Source organism: Theropithecus gelada, chromosome 12 (genome assembly GCF_003255815.1).
Source record: "Theropithecus gelada isolate Dixy chromosome 12, Tgel_1.0, whole genome shotgun sequence".
NCBI lineage: Eukaryota > Metazoa > Chordata > Mammalia > Primates > Cercopithecidae > Theropithecus > Theropithecus gelada.
This window is the reverse complement of record NC_037680.1, coordinates 117,622,784-117,642,923: the sequence shown is the minus strand read 5'-3', so window position 1 is coordinate 117,642,923 and position 20,140 is coordinate 117,622,784. Positions and strand designations below refer to the sequence as shown.

The following is a 20,140-nucleotide window of genomic DNA, read 5'->3' as shown; positions in this document are numbered from 1 at the left end:
AGGATGGGCTCGATCTCCTGACCTTGTGATCTGCCCACCTCGGCCTCCCAAGGTGCTGGGATTACAGGCATGAGCCACCACATCCGGTGAACAATGTCGTGGTTCTGTCCCAGATGGCATACTAGTACCCATATCCGTGCTAGGATTTGCCTTCAGTGGAATTGGAAAAAAACCACATCCTTTTTGCAAATGCTGTCAATGAGTCAGCCTGCTGAGGGAGCGCCTCAGAGAGCACATCCACCTGCCCTGGCCCACTGAGGGCCCCTAAGGAGCGCGGCAGTCCTTCTCCAGACCACACATCACCCACACCCAGGGACAGACCATATGTAGTATAGCCCATATCCCCCAAAAAGCAGATGTCCCCCAAGGGAGCGGGGCCTGGTACCTTCTGGGTCCTCCTCCCCCCGCTCCTCCCCATCCTTCAGGCTCTGTTCACTGAGGTCTGCCACGATGCCACTGCTGTGTTTCTTCCCTTCTTCATCGCCGGATTCTTCGGACTCGACCCGCCTGTCAACTGAACCCACACAAGTCAATGAGAATTCACATCCAATTTATGGGACTTTAAGGAACATATAATAAACACTCAGTTGTAAGTCAAAAGGACTTCATTTAAACATGTTTGTTGAATCCAGTTCAATAACCATTTGAGTGTCTCCCATGTCCCAGCACCACTTGAGGCATATGGCAGCAGGGAGAATGGGGAGCAGAGTGTGGAGCCCACATGGATACTTAGGTGAGGAACACACTACTTCTGCCCTCAAGGAGCTTGTGAAGAATTGCCCAGTGTTCTGAAAGCCTTGGATCACTTGTGATTAAATCCACTAATGGAACCAGGTAGTGAAGCACCTCCTGAGTGCCTTTCACTTTCGGGCTGGGTGACCACCACTGTGACTCTTCTGCCACATACCTCCATCCACGCTCTACTATTGATCTGGCTAAGAAAACCAGCCAAGTTCACAGGCCCACGTTCTGAAAGAAATCAACACTAACTCAAATCAGATTGTGGGCAGGAAAGATCACTAAGGAAAAGGAGAATACAGCCAGTAGTGCTGACCGCCCACAGAAAGCTCATTGGTGTGAAATGAGCTTTCACACTGGACACTGGACAGAATGTTAGCAACTCAAGGCTTTTAAATGTTCATAAATATTTTTCGAATTAAAGAATAAGGCAATTCAATGTGTCAGGCAAAAATGCTTTGGTAAGGTTGTCAAATCGTTTTTCTTTTTTATAACTTTATTCATGACCTCTTTTGGAAGTCTGTCTGGAAAACACGAGGCACTAACACATTACTTGGAATTATCAACCATACTGAAAATAGTCTCTTTCCTGACTATGGTTTATCTACAAAGAGATGTGCTCTTTGAGGGAAAAAGTTCAATTTCAGCTTTGTATTTCCTGCTTAGCCTAGCAAAGTAAAACCCAAGAAAGGATTGCTGTATAAAACAAGTCCTCATAAAACCCAGCTCCAAACCCTCCAAATCCATCTCTTCTTCCCTACCCCTGCAATGACGGTAGCTCAGTTACTTGTTAGCTGTGGCCTGTGCTCCTGCCCTGCCTCCTAACTTGTCTCTCTGCGACTTGCCTTGCCTTGTTTAACCTATTCTCCACTGCCAGAGAGTCTGATCTAATTCTAAAATCCAAATCCGATCTTTGAGTCCAAAAGTATTTCTGGAATGCTCTTCCTGAGTTTGCAGCTTGCTGCTAGAGATGCAGGTTTGGCAAATCATTTCCATTTGAAAGCCTCAATCTCCTAGTCTGTGGAAGGGAGCTAGTATAGAACCTATGCCTCAGCGAGTTGCTGTCAGGGTTAAATTAGAAAAGGCACAAGAGCAGTTAGTACATGCATGACATGCAGTAGATATTTAACAAATTAGTCACCACCAGGTACAGGTCACTTGGTGGCCCAGGCTCAGGGAGAGAAAGTTCTTATTGCATGACAACCTGGTGCAAAAACCCCAGGAAGAGGAGTGCTGTGAGGTTAGGAGAGGCTCAGCTAATGAAGGTTGGCCAAAGCGAAGCCTGAGGGCAGCAGAGGGGCTGGAACATGCGACAGTGGATCAGAATGTAAGAAAATGACTTTGGTGTGCTGGGGACAATGGGCTGGGGAGCAGGGACAATCAATCTAGCCTAGAGATGACGAAGGTCTGAGTTAAGGTACTGGCAACGGGAATGGAGGACACATCGAAGATTTGGAGATTATTTTTAAAAGTAAAAGTCAGAGCTCCTTGACTAATAGGACACGGGTGGGAGTGGGACAGAGAGAAAAGCCGGGCTTTTATATTTGTCATTTACCAAGACATGGAAGCAGCTGAAGAGGGAGTGGGAGGATATGAAGAGGCACTTCTTACTTAAAAAAACTCCAAGGGTATGAAGTCCAAGACCCTTAACACCATCGCCCCCATCCCCACCACATATGATTTGGTCAAACTCTCCTCCACACCCCTTGACCGCAGCTTTCTTCATCTTGAGTGATTCTTGCTCTTTTCCCTCACCTTATCCCCAACCTCGTTGCCTTCGAGTTATTCTTCAGGCTCCAGCTCAGAGCTGGCCCTGCTTGTGCAGCTCTCACCACTCCCGAACATGTCAGCCCTTTCTTCTGCACCCGCCGTCCTTCCCCAGCTCCACATTCCTCCTCCCTACCACTTTCACATGAGGCAGTGACTGCTCTTCTGGGAGGGCTGTACCCCTCACCAAACCATGGGACCCAAAAGCACTTAAGCACTTGATGACACAACTGATTCCCCAGTTGGTGGGTGTGTGCACGCATGTTTATACACATACTGCACATGTACGTATGACCGTACCTACAGATATGTAGAGAATTATATATAAATACATGCGTACGTATAACATATACATATATGCATTTTTTTAAATTTGTTTTGTTTTTAACAAAATGAATGAGGAGGAAGAAAGTTGAATTTAGACTTTCTGGAACTATGACAGCTTTGAAAACAGGTATCACCTTGTGTAACTAAATCTGGTTCCTTGCTACCCCTTCGCCAACAGTCCTTACGATTTCAGGAGAAGACCCTTCTCCATCCTCACCACGCGAACCAAGGAGCAGACTCGGGTAGATCCCAGCGCCCAGAGCCTCAGTTTCCTCGTCAGCTGACCGAGGAGGCTCCCCCGCCTGTCAATCTCAGAGGCTCGGGGCGAGGCTCCAACTGGACTGAATGGAGCCACCGCGTCCCATTCAGCCCCACCCCCGGCCTGGCCTCGCGCCGCCGCTCTACCCCTAGCTCTGGGTCCTTCCCGGCCGCTGCCGCCCCCAGGCCGGGGCTCCCCCGAGGTCCAGAGCCTCCCCCGCTCCCCCGGGTCCGGCTGTCAGCTGTCAGGGGGCCGCGCGGCGGCGGCCGGAGGCGGGACGTGGGGTTTCTCTCAGGCACGGAGCAGTTCCGGCCCGAAGCTCCCCCCGCCCGCCCGGCCGGCCCTTGGGCCGCCGCCCGCAGGGGCCGCTCACCCTCCATCATCTCCTGCGACTGTTGCTGCCCCGCGCCGCGTTCCGCCGCCATGTTGGCTGCTCTTCCCCTTTCCGGAATCTGTCGCCTCAGACCCATCAACCAATCAGGGCTCCCGCCTCAGAGTCGGCCCAGCCAATAGGATTCCGGCGCGGCGAGTTCAGCCGCGGCGCGCCTGCGTGTGCCCAGCGCCTCATGGGAATTGTAGTTCCGTCATGAGGCTGCGCGCCGCGCGCCGCGCCTCCCCCGGGGCAGGTAATTTCAGGCAGCGGCGCCGGAACAGTCTGGAGGCGAGAAACTGAGAAGGAAAGCAAAGGGAGTCGAAGCGGGACGCACCGGCCGTAGCTGCAGGCAGACGGAGTGGACGTCTAAGCAGAGTGGAGAGACGCCCTGGGCTCGAGAGTTGACTTATGTCACTGTCTCGACCTCGGAGGCGTGGAGGGGCCGCGGGCCAGGCGGATCTTTCCGTGGCTGCAAGGTGCGGGCCAGTCCTATGTGCATCCCTGAGCTTTGCGAGCCTCGCTGGCTGCGTCTGTACAATGGGCCAAACGGCAAGAGCAACAACATTCTCCCGGCGTCCAGGCGCGGATTTTACCCCTGCGAAATGCCGCCTTCTCTAGATGCTCAGAGCAGGCGGGCAGGTGCGGGCACTTGCGATGGTGGGGCCGCCAGCCAGCTGGCCGGCTCCGGGGCGCCAGCCGCGCTCCCCTTGCAAACCGTTCCCAGCCCAGTGCGGACGCTGCAGGCTTCGTCTACCCTGCGGAGCCGCCCAGCCCATGAGCGAACCGCCCCGCGTCCTCTGCCTTCAGAAAGAGGCCTCCAAGAGGCGAGCTCTGCGATACTCACCTATTTTGATCCCGAGACTGGAGGAAACCGCAGCTGACCGGCCCGGGGGCGGAGGCGCCCATTATTCCTTTGGCTCCTCCGAAGCGCCGTAGGGGGGGGGGGGGGAAATGGCCGGTGCGTCCCTAGCAACCGTTAGCGCGGGCTTCTGGACTCTGGCTGGCTTAGTCCCGCCCATACGCACAAGTGGTTGGTCCGTGGAGCTTGTCAATCGGTGTGAGTCGCTGTGCGATTGGCCGGTGGGATAAAAGCGCGGAGCAGCTCCCTTCCGCGGTGTGAAGCCGGCTTGGCGTGACCCTCGCCTGACCCAGGTGAGAAACCTGCGCTGGGGAGAGCGGGCCGGGGTCCCCAATCTCCCGAGGGCCGCTGTGGGGCCTGCGCGAGTCCGCGCTCCTGGCCTAGGAGGGTTCGCCGCCCGGCCCGGCCCTCAGACGAGCCCGACCCCGGGTCTCCCGCCCCTGCGCCCTTCACGCATCCCCGAGCCAGCGTCCTTTCCGTGCCCAGACCGCGGCGGGGTTGCGGCCGTTGGTCCCGGGCCCCGCGCCCCCAGCGTCTTCGGGGCGCCCTTCAGTGTAGCCTGCCTGGCGGGCGCCGCGGCCCCGCGCCTCGGGTCGCCTCGGGACTGTGCGCCTCTTCACCGCAGCCCGCCCTGCGAGGCGAACTCCAGGAGAACCAGCCCAGATCCCGCCACGCTCCCGCGCTGGGCGTGTGGGTCCCTGCGGGCTCAGCCGGCGCCACGGGGTGGGGGGCGCGCGCCGCCAGCGCTCCTGGTTCCAGCCCAGACCTGGACTTGAGCCTTAATCTTTTCACGAGTTTTTCTTTCCCAGACTACGGCAGGGGCCTGCGCTGCCGTCTTGAGACCTTTCTCGTCCTTACCTTCCGCATCAGTACCATTGGATGTCGATTTTTCTCTTAGGGGTTCCCTCTTCATCCTTCTGCTGCTACCTTAAGACTTTATAATTTCTTGCCTGGATTACTGTAGCTTTTCTTCTGCTTTCCAGCCTTGCCCTGACATGGTCCCTGGAGTAGTCTTTGTAAAATGCGTATCTGGCCATGTTACTCCTAAGCATTAAATCCTTAAAAGTTCACTTTGGGGATAAAATTAAGACTGGGCAGGAGTCTTAATTTTAGGAGGCTCTGGGGTCGTGCTTGGCTCCTCCAGGCCCACGTCCATCTACTCTTCTGGGTACTGAACTCCTCTCTGGGAGCCTTTGCCTCTGAAAGACTTCTTCACTCTGCTTGGAAGGGCTCGGCTCTGCAGGTGCCTCCTCCAGGACTGACATCCTTGCTGTGTTCTCCTGCACTGTTCACCTTGTTGGCCTCATCCTGAAACTGGTTCTGCTTTTAATTGTGCAGCTGTGCTGAGAGCAGTGGGAGCTATTTGCTTCTTAGCTTATGTTCTGGTGGGAGAGAGACAGTTGCTTCTAGAAGTTCACCGAGATGCTCCTTGCATCTATCCCTGCCCCTGTTTGGTCTCAGGTGGGGTCACTTGGGTCTCCTGGAATCAAAACTAGCAATGGGAATATGGTTACTCGGTGGCACCATTAGGTGCTGTCTGCTGGGTTTGTGTTCTGCAGCTCACCGTGGATACAAAGCTCACAGTGGATACAAAGGACAATTCTAAAAATCTGGGCCTGGGCGTGCAGGCATTTCTGGTTAGCATTTGAATCAAAGTTTAGTGATCGAAGGTCACGTGAAGCCAGGCTGTGTTATTTCTTGAGGCCAGGCTGTGGCTGTGGAGTGCACGGGAGGCTCGAGGGGCCGGTGCTGCTCAGTGACTAACTGGCCATGCGGACCTCAGACGCCCCAGGAGGCATGGCGGGGGGGGGGGGGGGGGGGAAAAAGGATACATCTTTCCTGCTGTCCTCCCCGCTCCCGCAGAGGGTCCCATCAGTTTCCCTCCTGGATAGGCTTGTAATTCTCAGTAACCTAATTAAATTTCCACATCTTGATGTTTCAACTTTAGTTGGTATTTATTTATTTTCTCCCATGAAGGACAAAAAATTGCACGCCCTTACTCTCCCTTCGCTTTTATTTTTCCCCGTTTCCATCTCATGGTAGTTACTTTTACAAAGAAGCTTCTGTAACATTTACAATATATTCTGAGTAGTTATATTACTTTTTTATTATTTTATATTTTGAGACAGGGTCTTGCTCTGTGGCCCAGGCTGGAGTGCAGTGATGCCATGTCGTCTCACTGCAGCCTCTGCCTCCTGGGCTCAAGCAATTCTCCCACCTCAACCTCCCAAGCAGCTGGGACTACCAGTGTGTGCCAGCACAACTTGCTAATTCTTAATTTTTTTTTTTTTTTTTGAGACAGAGTCTTGCTCTGTCGCCCAGGCTGGAGTTCAGTGGTGTGATTTTGGCTCACTGCCAGCTCCGCCTCCCCTGGGTTCACGCCATTCTCCTGCCTCAGCCTCCCAAGTAGCTGGGACTACAGGCGCCCACCACCACGCCTGGTTAATTTTTTGTATTTTTAGTAGAGATGGGGTTTCACCATGTTAGCCAGGATGGTCGCGATCTCCTGACCTGGTGATCTGCCCGGCCTCCCAAAGTGCTGGAATTACAGACGTGAGCCACTGCACCGGCCTAATTTTTTTTTTTTTTTTTGGAGATGGAGTCTCCCTATGTTGTCCAAGTTGATCTCGAACTCCTGGGCTCAAGCAATCTGCCTGGCCTCCCAAAGTACTGGGTATATTACTTTTTAAAATAAAGTTTTGTAACATTGACATTGCAGTCTGAAGAGTTATATTTTTTAGGAATTAAGGCTTTCTAACATAATGTATTCTGAAGAGTTATATTACTTTTTTAAGAAAGTAAGGTTTTACGACATTTACAATGTATTCTGAAGCTATCATTAAGTGTCCTGAGCTTTGTCTATAGGTTGGTTCTAAAAGTAGAAAAAAAACTGCCTCACACTGTAATCATGTCGTTATTTATTGTAGCAATAATTAGTGCATTTGGAGGCTTAGAGGAGATGTAAACCTGTGACTAAATGTCCCATTCAGCGTTGCTGCTTGTAGGAAAGCTGCACACTTGAACCCCAAACCCTATATGTAATTTCTTTCTAGCCTCCTACACATCTGCAGGTTTGCAGAGCCTTTGCCTTCTAGGGTCCTAGACTGGATTTGCGTGTAGAACATCTCTGAATTTTTTGGCTATATCAGTTGAGTCATACAAAGGAATAAAGGCAATGTTAATCATGAATTGTATCAGCAGAGTGGACACATTTGAACCCTTCACCCAGGGAAATCAGGGAAACTGTGCCCTTGTGCCTTTTCCCCACTCTAGCATCTGCCTGACCCAGAGGGAACCACCTGCCTGAAGTTTAGGTTTACCAGTCTCTTATTTAAGAAGTAGTTTAATCACATAGGTGTGTTTCCCTAAACTACTTATTTAGGTTATTTCATGACAAAGGAATCCTCCTGCTGATTGTCTTCTGAAACTTGATTTTTTTCACTCATGTATGGCTAAGATTCACCCTTGTGTGTAGTTCATTTGTTTTAACTGCTGTGACTGGTGGTATGAATACACCAGAATTTAAAATCTATCTTCTTGTTGATGAGTATTTGGATTTCATTTCTTTTTTTTCCTCCCTCCCTCCTTCGCTCCCTCCCTTTCTTCCCTCCTTTTTTCCTGCCTGTCTTTGCCATTGAGAACCATACTGGACATTCTTGTGTCTTCTTATCTATGTGCAAGAATTTCTCTGGAATATAAATCTAAGTGGAAAGTGCTGTATCCATGTAGACAAATGTTTGACTTGAATTGTTTTCTGAAGAGATTATGTTAATGTATTAAGAGTTCTTGTTGATCCAAATCCTTTTTGACATTGGGTATTATTAGATTCTTAATTTCTGCTGACTTAGTATGTGTAACATTATCATGATTAGGATTTTCTCTCCTGTAAAATGCTTGTTCCTATTTCTTGTCATTTTTCTATTGGGCCATGTGTCTTTTAAAAATGTTTAAACTTTAAATAGTTTATCTTTTTTTTTTTTTTTTTTTTTTTTTTTGAGACGGAGTCTCGCTCTGTCGCCCGGACTGGAGTGCAGTGGCGCGATCTCGGCTCACTGCAAGCTCCGCCTCCCGGGTTCACACCATTCTCCTGCCTCAGCCTCCCGAGTAGCTGGGACTACAGGCGCCTGCCACCACGCCCAGCTAGTTTTTTGTATTTTTTAGTAGAGACGGGGTTTCACCGGGTTAGCCAGGATGGTCTCGATCTCCTGACCTCATGATCCGCCCGTCTCGGCCTCCCAAAGTGGTGGGATTACAAGCTTGAGCCACCGCGCCCGGCCTAAATAGTTTATCTTTTAAAGTTATTCTGGATATTAATTTTCTGTTGGTTATGTATGTGGCAAATCTCTTCTCCCAAATTGTGGCTCATTCTTTCATTTTCTTTATCGTATTCTTTGTGAACCTGTGTTCTCATTTTTTTTTTTTTTTTGAGATAGAGTGTTGCTGTGTCGCCAGGCTGGAATGCAGTGGCATGATCTCAGCTCAGTGCAACCTCCACCTCCCAGGTTCAAGCGATTCTCCTGCCTCTGCCTCCCGAGTAGCTGGGACTACAGGTGCATGCCACCATGCCCAGCTAATTTTTGTATTTTTAGTAGAGATGGGGTTTCACCATGTTGGCCAGGATGGTCTTGATCTCTCGACCTCGTGATCCTCCCGCCTTGGCCTCCCAAAGTGCTGGAATTACAGGTGTGATGTGTTCTCAATTTTAATGTTAAATTTATTAATCTTATTTTATAACTAGAATTTTCTGTGCCTTGTTTAAGAAAACCTTCCCTACTCCAAAGTCTTACAGATAGCCTCTTCTAAAAACTTAGTGATTTTATTTTATATTTTATTTGGTTTGACAGGTCTCGCTTTGTTGCCTAGGCTGGCCTCCATCTCCCTGGGCTCAAGCAACTCTCCTGCCTTAGCTTCTAGAGTGGCTGGGACTATAGGTGCAGGCCACGAGGCCTGCCTGGCTAAAAAGTTTAGTGCTTTGACTTCCATGGATCAGGTCTTTTATGCCCTGGGCAACATAGTGAGACCTCATCTCCTAGTTTAAAAAAAAAAAAAAAAGGCCACGTGAGGATACATGCAAACAGGGAGAACGCTCTGTGATGGTGAAGGCAGAGACTGGAGTGACGCAGCCGCAAGTCAAGAACACCAAAGATGGCCAGCAGTCACCAGATGCTAGGATAAGTCAAGGGGCGGGGACTCCTCCGAGTTCCATACCGGAAGAGGTAGTGTTGGGAGGGCCGGCTCCCCTTTCCTCTCCACGCCAGGCCTGCCTTGTCTTGGAAGAGCCTCGTGCGGGCATCCTGCTAGCTTGTCCAAGCTCGCTATTCCTGGAAGGCTGCTCCTCAGCCAGTTCACGGGTCTAGGTGTGCCGGCGTGGGAGGACCTGGGTGGAAAGAGGCCTGTGTAGATCTTAGAAGTGGGCACCAGACCCTTTGGTTGGAACCCTGGGGTTCTGGATACCCAGAAGGTGGTCCAGAAGAGGGGATATGGGGTCTCGGTGGGCGTGCCTTGGCCCCAGGGTCTCCTCATTTTATGGGGGAAACTCCAGCCATGGTTCTGGTATTGGCCACAGCCTGCTCTTGGTGTTTATCTAAAGCCTGATGATCAGGTGGGGGCTTCCTTCCAGTAGAGGAAGTCGTGCTTGAAGGGCTCTTTTTGTTGAGTTTGGCCATGAGGACAGGGTGGTGGTGAATGTGTACTTGTGTTGCAAGTGCTTGCCAGCATGCAGGATGGAAGTCTTCAGTATCTCCACTCTGCAGGGTGGTCACATGAATGTATACATGTGACAAGACTGCATGGAACACAGGCTCACGTGCACACACACACACACGGTCACGTGCACACACACACAGGCACACAGACGGTCACGTGCACATGCGCACGCACTCGCACGGACGCGCATGCACTCGCACGGACATACACGCACACACATGCACACACGCTCACGTGCACACACACGCACATGGACACGCATGCACGCGCATACACTCACACATACGCACACTCGTGCGCACTCACATGCACGCGCACACACACGTGCACACACACACGTGCAGGTAAATGCCTTGAAATCTGGATGGTGCTGATGGATGGTATCAAGTCAGTTTCCTGGCTGTGACACTCTCCTGTAAGATGTCACCATGAGAGGGAACTCAGTGAAGAGTATGTGAGATTTTCCTGTATTTCTACCCTGTATCAGCATTTGAATCATGTATAAGAGAAAAGCTAAAAATACAAATCTCTGGTGCCAGGCCTCTCTCTAGGAGACGTGGCCTCTTGGCCATGGCCCCTGTGACCTCACTTGTTGGCAGCGCCCAGGTGATTCTGTGTGCAGCTGGTCAGATGGTCAGGACTCACTGTTTAGGGGAAAGCTGGGACCATGGGAGCTGTGCAGCCCCCCGCGCTGATGGGTTCATCGTGACCTGGGAGTGTTTTCAGTTGGTGTGTACCTGCAGCCCCTGCCTTCCCTCATGACTTCTTTCCACCCTGTTCTTTGTTTTCCTCTCTCTCTCCTTCCCTCTTTCCTGTATCTTCCTATGTATTTTTCTTGGAAAGAGCTTCTTTTTTTTTAGAGACAGAGTCTCACTCTATCGCCCAGGCTGGAGTGCAGTGGTTTGATCTTGGCTCACTGCAAGCTCTGCCTCCCGGGTTCACGCCATTCTCCTGCCTCAGCCTCCTGAGTAGCTGGGACTACAGGCACCCGCCACCACACCTGGCTAATTTTTTGTATTTTTAGTGGAGACGGAGTTTCACGGTGTTAGTCAGGATGGTCTCGACCTCCTGACCTCGTGATCCGCCCGCCTCGGCCTCCCAAAGTGCTGGGATGACAGGCGTGAGCCACCGCGTCCGGCCCGGAAAGAGCTTCTTTTAGCACCACTTTGGGCCGACCGTTCTCCCATCGCAGGTTCTGACCTGGGATGGCAGTTGGGGGTGTATGTCTTTTGGGGCCGAGCTGAACTCAGCATTACGAATTAGTTGGTTAAACTGTCTTTATGTTTTTGCTTTGCAGATGTTAATCAGCTTCACGTTGTTTTCTAGTTGTTAGAGGTGGAAGCTTGGCAATTGGCCTCCATTCTTCCCATGGAGGACAGGGGCTTAACGGCCTTTGAAGAGGACCAGAGATGCCTTTCCCAGAGCCTCCCCTTGCCGGTGCCAGCAGAGGGCCCAGCTGCACAGACCACTGCCGAGCCCAGCAAGTCGTTTTCCTCAGCCCACAGACATCCGAGCAGAAGGAATGGTCTTTCCAGACTCTGCCAGAGCAGGACGGCGCTGTCCGGTAATGACCTTCGACCATTGCAGGCCTTAGCGCACGGAAATACAAATGTGGAGTTGCTCTGTGTTCTCACGGAAACCCTCTCACCAGTGATTAAAGTCACTCTGTTCCTGCAGAGAAAAGTTCATGGTTTAGGTGCTCGGCTCACGCTGGCAGGTGACTGCGGCAGGACTCTTTCTGCTGCTTTTGCTCTGCCGTGACTCCCAGGCATCTGGCGCTTCTGTTCAGGCAGCAGGTGGAACTCACCTTCACATTTCAGGGTCAAGTTACAGCAAAATGTTATTTCTTACTTCAGAGTGTGTAAGAATGCTCTTCTAGGTTAGGCTGTTTTACTAGGGAAATTCAGCTTTGCTCATGCATTTACTGAGCTAAATGCAGTTTAGCTGGTGGACCAAGAATCATGGGGCAGAAGTCTGTGGTGCCTCCTATGTCTAAGCACCCTAAGGGTCTGGGCCGTGGTGAGGAAGAAAGCATCACTTGCCTTTGAGGGGCTGTCTGATGGAGGCACTTGGGGAGACAGCAGGCTGTGTGCTTGAAGTGGGGGGTAGACCTGGAAAATGGGGAAGTGGGGCACAGAGCTGCAGGAAATGGCTCTGTGCGCAGGAAACGGCTAGGGGATCCGGTCTCCAGGCCGAGGAGCACTTCAACCCTGGAGTAGGAGGGTGTTGGAGCTGAGCTTGTGCACTGGGGTGTCTGAGGGTGTAGAGCGGAGGGCCCTGTGGAGAGCACCCGGGTTACTGCAGGGAGGGCTGGGCTGGGAGGCATGCAGTGCCCTTGGGAGTGGGCTTCACCCAGGCGCTGATCAGGAATGTTCTCAGTGAGTGTTGACAGGTGTGTTCCTGTTTTGGAGCATCATTCTGGTGGCTGCATGAGGAACAGGGGTGGGAGCCAGAGGCACAGGGCCTTGAGACATGAGGAGGAGCTGCGCTTGGTGACTGCTGTCTAGGAAGGGGAGGGGCGAGAGAGTGGCTGGATGGCCATGTGGTTTCCAGCCTCAGAGAATGGCTGGGGTCAGGCCACTCACTGAGAAAGTCAGGGTTCCTGGATAAAGGACACGGAGGGGAGGGTATGGGAGAGAAATGGAAGGGCCAGGTCTCGGGTGCTTGGTTTTGAGCACTAGAAGAAGGCAGCTGGTGTCTCCTGAGATGGGGAAGAGGGTGAGTGGGCCGTGGGAGGTCCGGGCTGGAGGTGCGGGTGTGGGAGTCTTCAGTGCATTTCTAGTTTAGATATATTTAAAGCTACCGAGGGATGGGTGAGATGGAACCAGGGTCACTGAGAGGTGAGAGGGTGGGAGGTGGGGGAGCCCAGGTGCCCAAGGAAGGTGGTGTGGGAGGAGGGTGAGGTCTGAGGAATGACTGGGCTGAGGGTTTTGGGAGCCATTGGAGGCATTGCTGAGAGTGAGAACGCTGCACAAGGAGCTCTTGAATCAATGGATGCCTCCAAGGAGTAAGTGATGGGGCAGCTGCCGGAGTAGCTGTGGGGTCTTGGAATGACTGACGGAGGAAAGACAGTGGGAAGGAAGGGACCTTTGAACGTGATTAAGCTTTTTTGGATTTTGAGACAAGGTCTCACTCTGTTGCTCAGGCTGGAGTGCAGTGGCGCAATCATAGCTCACTGCAGTCTCAAACTCCTGGGCTCAGGCAATCCTCCCGCCTTAGCCTCCTGAGTAGATAGGACTGCGGGGGCACACCACCATGCCCAACTAATTTTTAAAAATTTTATTTTTAGTAGGGACAGGGTCTCGCTGTGTTGCCCAGGCTGGTCTTGAACTCCTGAACTCAAGCAGCCTTCCTGCCTCAGCCTCCCAAAGAGCTGGGATTATAGGCACGCCTGGCTTTGAGTGTAATTTAGACACAGAAGTGTTGATCTTGTGCTGTTCGTGCTTCCGAGTGGACCTGGTGGTTGCCTCAGTGGATTCTGGGGACCATGTTCAGACACACGATGAGAGTGTGCATTAGCTGTGCAGACTGACTTAATCCTTAGATCTTTTTGCAGGAGTTAAGGGCAAGGGCTGTGTGCTTTGCCTGTTTCAGAAGGTGGACTCTGGCAGCTGTGTGAAGTCTAAAGCTTTGCTTCGCTTCTCTTTTCAGAAGACAGATGGAGCTCCTACTGTCTGTCATCACTGGCTGCCCAGAATATTTGTACAAGTAAACTGCACTGCCCTGCCGCCCCCGAGCACACGGACCCGGCCGGGCCTGGGGGCAGTGTGTCCTGCTGCTCCCTGCTGCGGGGACTGTCCTCAGGGTGGTCCTCACCCCTGCTTCCCGCCCCTGTGTGCAACCCTAACAAGGCCATCTTCACTGTCGATGCCAAGACCACAGAGGTATTTGCTTCTGTTTTAGATCCAGCTGTATAGATGTGGATTTGGGGTTTGTGCCTTAAACCTGGGATTTGTGTGTTTTAATGCAATTAGAAAAACATTTGGGCACTTTGGGAGGTGGGAAGATTGCTTGAGCCCAGGAGTTCAAGACCAGCCTGGGCAACAGCAAGATCCCATCTCTACAAAGAAATTAGCCAGATGTGGTGGCACACACCTGTAGTCCCAGCTACCAGGGAGGCTGAGGCAGGAGGATCGCTTGAGCCCAGGAGTTCAAGGCTGCAATGAGCTATGATTGCACCACTGCACTCCAGCCTGGGTAAAAGAGTGAGACCCTGTCTGTCAGGAAAAGGCTGGCTTCTGTGTGGTCCTCTTGGGCTGTTCTCGGCAGCTGGTGGAGCTGCTGGGGATGTCTGCATCCTTGTTCCTCTTTGTGATTCCTCAGATCCTGGTTGCTAACGACAAAGCTTGCAGGCTCCTGGAGTACAGCAGCCAGGACCTGATTGGCCAGAAGCTCACGCAGTTCTTTCTGAGGTCAGATTCCGATGTGGTTGAGGCCCTCAGCGAGGAGCATATGGAGGCTGACGGCCATGCTGCGGTGGTGTTCGGCACGGTGGTGAGTGGGTGCGGGTGCAGAGCTCAGTCTGGCCTCAAGACCAGCAGCGTACGGCAGGAAGAGCTCGGTGTTCCCCACTAGGAGCTCTGCTAGGGGTTGGGTGGCACCAGGGCACCTCAGCTTCTTCAGCTGAAAATGTCATCCCAGGTGCCGTTTCCCTGCTTCAGTTGCAGTGGGGGTGGGGGCCCTTTAAAAACGAATCGTCACAGGAGTGGACACTGTGGCTGTGGCTGGACTCCCGGGGGGTGTCGTGGGTGGACCTTGCTTTGTTTGAGGGCTGTAGCTTCACTAGTGTTTTGCAGTCCTGCTGGGCACCACATCAGATTCTCAAGAGTATTATGGTTTTATTGTCTATTGATTTTTACATTCTGTTTGGTGCTTGTGGGAGTGGGCAGGGCTGTGGGCCTGGAAGTGTTTTCCTAGACAGTGTTGATTCTCTCACCTGTGCCATGTGTCCAACCTGGACGTTGACAGGTGAGCCGAGTTGGATGTGGAGGACTGAGCCCAAGGCATGGAAAAAGCTTAGCACCAATTGTATCAGAAAATCACTGGTTCAAGCAACTGACTACTAAGAAGAAAAAAATTAAGATATTCACCATGTGTTGGTGTCTGTTTCTTTAAGAAATAGCAGCTACTGCTTTTTTCACCCTGCAATATTACCATGAACTGAGAATGAAATCAACTCTCTTGATAAAACTTGCACTTGGAGATTTTAATGTTCAGTATCAGAAATCTTGTTTGTGCTTTGGTAAATTTCTGAAATGAAGGACAGGTAAGCAGAAGTTGAAAACGTTGCAGTGCCTGGAGTTTGGGCCTCCTGGAGGTGGGTGCTCCACCCAGACTGGTCTTTTGGGTCCATGGCATGCAGGTGCGAACCTGTCTCCGTAGGTGGATGTCATCAGCCGTAGTGGGGAGAAGATTCCAGTGTCTGTGTGGATGAAGAGGATGCGGCAGGAACACCGCCTATGCTGCGTGGTGGTCCTGGAGCCTGTGGAGAGGGTCTCGACCTGGGTTGCTTTCCAGAGTGATGTGAGTGTGCAGCTTTGCCTCATGTCTCACAGATGCTGGAGCCGGCGTTCTCCTCTTCAGCAAGTGCTGGTCCCTGTCTCATTCTTTTGGGAAGAAAGAGAGGATGAGGAGCCTGGAGGGTGTGTCCAGTGGTGCCCTCACTGATTGTGTATGCTTGGGCAGGGAACGAACCTCCTATACTTCAGTTCCTCACCTGTAAACCGGGGCATAATCATAACTCCTCATAAGGTTGTTTCAACATTTAAATAAGATAATATGTGTAAAACCCCCGGAATAGCAGCTGGCATTAGGGACAGCCCTCGCATGTGAACTGGGATGTTATTAATGAGCTGTGGTGTGGGCCAGGCTCCTGAAGAACAAGAAAGCCCACAATTTAGGTACATCTCTGGTAGAAGGAGAAAGATGGTGATACGCTTATTCAATTCATGTGTGTATGTCCCTTGTACTTCCGATGGAGAAATCATGTTGGGGTCTTGCTTATGAAAATAAGCAAGCTTAGTTAGAAAATATTGAAGCTTAGTGAAATTTACAGCTGGAGCGCAAGAAGCTTTTAGGATGAGCACTGGGCTTTTCCTCCAGGGCACCATCACGTCGTGCGACGGTCTCTTCGCCCATCTTCACGGGTACGTGTCTGGGGCGGACGTGGCTGGGCAGCACATCACAGACCTGATCCCTTCTGTGCAGCTCCCTCCTTCTGGCCAGCACATCCCAAAGGTAGGGCTCCTGACCTCCCGCACTGTGTGAAGGGGTTGAGTTCTTAGCTCTGAATCCATATCCGGAGACGTAGACCAAGGGTTTCGGAAGGCAGGGGCGGCCTTGAGGGTGGGATGTGCTCAGTTTTGAGCTTCCTGTGCGCTGAGGCCTTGACCAAGGGCGGGAGCCTATGTGGTCTCCCAGCTGACCACTCCTGTCCCCTGAGTCTTGTCCCTGGAGCCTGCTGGGGGCATGTGTTGGGATCTGTCTTCAGGGACGACTGGCTGATTGTCGGGTTTCCCCTCAAAGCAGGACGGCCTCGTCAGCCAGTCGGGGGCTGCGGGAGCAGCGTTGGAGGGCAGCGGAGGTTGGGGTATGACCTGAGGCTCTAGTAGTCATCTGAATCCTCCAGGTTGCCTGTTTCCCACCTAGTGTGTGGCTTTCACACAGGGAACCCCATTACTTGAGCTGAACTGATGTCACACCCCAACAGCCTGCAGGGTGGGGCAGGACAGTTGGTTCTGGCTGAAGTCAGCTCTGGGGCTGCAAGGAGTAGATCTTTTCAGGACATCCACAGGAACTCTCCACTTTTCTGGCTTGCCTTAAACCCAGACCTTCACCCTCTGAGCCTGTCATTTACTATTTTAAGCTTCCCAGCTTGGTTGGAAGCCCTGCTCCCCGCCACGTTTGTTCTCTCTGTGCCCTTTGCTCTAAAGCAGTAGCCACTTGGGCCTCAGAGCGGGCAGGAGCATCAGCCGGTGCCACTCCTCCGGGAGGCTGCTGGGCAGCATCTGCCGAGTCTGAGCAGAAGCAAACCCCTGACCCGTCTGAGCCATGTGTTCAAAGGAATGTGCGCTGGAAAACATGCGTGAGCGTGTTCTCAGCAGCAGCACTGTTCCTAGTAGCCCCGCACTGGAGCCACCTAACACCCCGCAGCAGCAAATCGAGACAGACCCTGTGAGCCATGGAAAGGGGACCCTGTGTCCCGCTCATTCCTTGGCTGGCTCACTGGGGCCTGCGGCCATGTGAGGTTCAGCAGAACGAGGTCAGGGCCTGTGTTTGCCACAGGGAGCCTGGGGTCTTGAGTTCTGACCTTGACTGGGGCAATGCTATGTTCAAGACAGGGTAGAGGAACTGCCCTGCCTCTGACACAGGCCCCTCCAGTTCTCTCATTTTACAGGGTGAGCCTTTAAACAAGGGCAGACACACAGGCCTGGATCCAGTTTGCCATCTTGTAACTATAAAGGGAAGAAACTTAAAAATTTTTGGTTTGGGCCGGGCACGGTGGCTCATGCCTGTAATCCCAGCACTTTGGGAGGCTGAGGCCGGAGGATCACCTGAGGTCAGGAGTTTGAGACCAGCCTGGCCAACATGGTGAAACCCCGTCTGTACTAAAAATACAAAAATTAGCTGGGTGTGGTAGCAGGCACCTGTAATCCCAGCGACTCAGGTGGCTGAGGCAGGAGAATCGCTTGTACGTGGAGGTGGAGGTTGCAGTGAGCCAAGATTGTGTCACTGCACCCCAGCCTGGACGACAGAGTGAGACTCCGTCTCAAACAAACAAACTTTGGTTTGGAGTGCTGTATTCATCAGGATTTAGTTGGGAAACTGAGTGCATTCCAAGTACTTAAAGCAGAGGGAATGCAGTACAGGGGTCTGGTTGTGTGAGTGATGAGGGAGCCAAGAAGGCTGCTGAGAGCTGAGTGACAGTGGGAACCACTGCCCCCCAGGCAGGAGGGATGAGGATGGAGGGCGGGACTGGGCCACCCACAGAGGTGGAAGCTGGGACATTGCCCAAGGCTGAGGGGGTGGGAGAACACATCCACAGATGCACAGCTTGCGGTGCAGCCGGTGGGGCCAGTATCCTGGGGCCAGAGCAAGGATGGCAGTTGCCAGTGACGTGGCTGAGCCCCGAGCCTGAGCCCCACAGCCCTCCCTCCCTCCCTGCTGGTGCCCGGCCCCCTCAGTAGGGGTGTCTCACTTGCCCTGGGGTCGCTGTGCCTGGGGCGGCTCTGGACACTGAGTCCTCCCCACCCACAGAAGGGCTCTTCCCTGGGCCAGGCGGGCCCGGGAGGAGGGGAAGGCAGAGCAGTGTGGGTGTGAGATGTCCTGGGGACCTTCCCTGATGACATATGGGGTAGAAGTCAGGTCGGATGCAGCGCAGATTCAGTGCTCTGTCCATGTGAAACGCGGCTTGAGCTAAACGACAAGCCTTTCTTTCAGCATCTCAAGATTCAGAGGTCTGTTGGAAGAGCCCGGGACGGCACCACCTTCCCTCTGAGCTTAAAACTGAAATCCCAACCCAACAGTGAGGAGGCGACCACCAGTGCGGCGGCCCCTGCGAGGGGCTACTGGGCATCTGTCTGGGTGTTCTGCACCATCAGCGGCCTCATCACCCTCCTGCCAGATGGGACCATCCACGGCATCAACCATAGCTTCGCACTGACGCTGTTTGGTTACGGAAAGACCGAGCTCCTGGGCAAGGTGGGGTTGCCCTGGGCTCCTGGCTCCCCGTTCCCTCAGAGGAAGCTGCTGTGCTCTGCAGTGCAGGCTTGCGTGTGGCACAGGCCTCGCGCCCGGCAAGCTCTCCAGCTCGCGCCGTTACCCAGGAGGGACCTTGGGTCCAGGGAGGGAGGTCCCTGCTCACAGCTGCCAAGCTCCTTCCTCTCCACCCCTCCCCAGCAGCCACCGTTGGAGGGAGAGAGAGGAGCACTGTGCCTCGAAGCCCTAGAGATCTGGTCTGACTGATGGACCAGGGTTTACGACACAGCTGCAGGGTTCATTTCTCACCCTGGTAGAAATAATAAAAAGTAGCTAAGCTAAGTTGTAGTTAAGTTAAATTTAAGTTAGTTAAAAAGCAGTTAGCGTTCTTCCTGGATGCTATGGGCAGTGTCCCATAGCTTTGAGACACTGTCAGAGCAGCTCCTGGCCTGGGAGGAGGCTGGGAGGCCCCACAGTCCTTCTGTCCTGGGCACACGTCACTGTTCCAGCCACTAGTGAGCCGCATGAGGTGAGGCTTGCAGACATAGGCTCCCAGATCCATGTAAACATGGGGCCAAAGGCCAGATGTCTGCTCCAAAGATGTGTTGATGTCGCTGTAACTTGCCGCAGACTGTGTTTTTACGTTTTACTTAAGAAAAGGGGCCGGGCACAGTGGCTCATGCCTGTAATCCCGCACTTTGGGAGGCCGAGGCAGGTGAATCACGAGGTCAGGAGATAAAGACCATCCTGGCTAACACGGTGAAACTCTGTCTCTACTAAAAATGCAAAAAATTAGCCAGGTGTGGTGTCAGGTGGCCTGTAGTCCCAGCTACTTGGGAGGCTGAGGCGTGAGAATGGTGTGAACCCGGGAGGCGGAGCTTGCAGTGAGCTGAGATAGCGCCACTGCACTCCAGCCTGGGCGACAGAGCGAGACTCCGTCTCAAAAAAAAAAAAAAAGAAAAGGGGAAAAACATGAATTACATGTTGAGCATCAGCGGGGCTTCAGGTGTGTTGAGGGACATTTGGCCTGAGGCCTCTCCCGACCTTGAGGGTGAACCCTCAGGGACTGGCTCTCCTTGTGTCCATTCCTCCCCCAGGGGGACAGTCCAGTAGGTCAGCGTGGATCCTCCAGGTTCTGAAATGTCCCCACTTTGTTTTCTAGAATATCACTTTCCTGATTCCTGGTTTCTACAGCTACATGGACCTTGCGTACGACAGCTCATTACAGCTCCCAGACCTGGCCAGCTGCCTGGATGTTGGTGATGAGAGTGGGTGTGGGGAGAAAACCTTGGACCCGTGGCAGGGCCAGGACCCTGCTGAGGGGGCCCAGGGTAAGACATGTCCTCCTCCTCCTGAATGCACCTGCAGCTGCTAAGCCCCAGACAGCCCCGTGCCTCTGAGACAGGGCCGGGAG

At 52.8% G+C, this 20,140-nt stretch overlaps 2 protein-coding genes across 7 annotated transcripts in view; one reads left to right on the top strand and one right to left on the bottom strand.

The window, feature by feature from the left end:
- The window catches only part of PPP1R7 (protein phosphatase 1 regulatory subunit 7), a 46,525-nt gene extending 42,166 nt beyond the window's left edge, over window positions 1–4,359 (bottom strand). For 2 of the 6 annotated variants that reach the window (XM_025405536.1, XM_025405539.1), the window contains exons 1-2: window positions 3,465–4,359; window positions 386–514 (exon numbers count right to left, since the gene is read on the bottom strand). In XM_025405536.1, coding sequence (XP_025261321.1) covers window positions 386–514; window positions 3,465–3,561 — 226 coding nt within the window. In that variant the 5' untranslated portion in view covers window positions 3,562–4,359. The remainder of the gene's footprint in view (window positions 1–385; window positions 515–3,464) is intronic. The other 4 variants (XM_025405540.1, XM_025405538.1, XM_025405537.1 and 1 more) reach the window with 2 other exon arrangements.
- Window positions 4,360–4,525: 166 nt separating this feature from the next.
- PASK (PAS domain containing serine/threonine kinase) overlaps window positions 4,526–20,140 on the top strand; it is a 47,073-nt gene continuing 31,458 nt past the window's right edge. Inside the window, exons 1-8 of the mRNA XM_025405533.1 lie at window positions 4,526–4,616; window positions 11,356–11,593; window positions 13,681–13,913; window positions 14,353–14,523; window positions 15,412–15,552; window positions 16,132–16,266; window positions 18,469–18,729; window positions 19,889–20,057. Coding sequence (XP_025261318.1) covers window positions 11,398–11,593; window positions 13,681–13,913; window positions 14,353–14,523; window positions 15,412–15,552; window positions 16,132–16,266; window positions 18,469–18,729; window positions 19,889–20,057 — 1,306 coding nt within the window. The 5' untranslated portion in view covers window positions 4,526–4,616; window positions 11,356–11,397. The remainder of the gene's footprint in view (window positions 4,617–11,355; window positions 11,594–13,680; window positions 13,914–14,352; window positions 14,524–15,411; window positions 15,553–16,131; window positions 16,267–18,468; window positions 18,730–19,888; window positions 20,058–20,140) is intronic.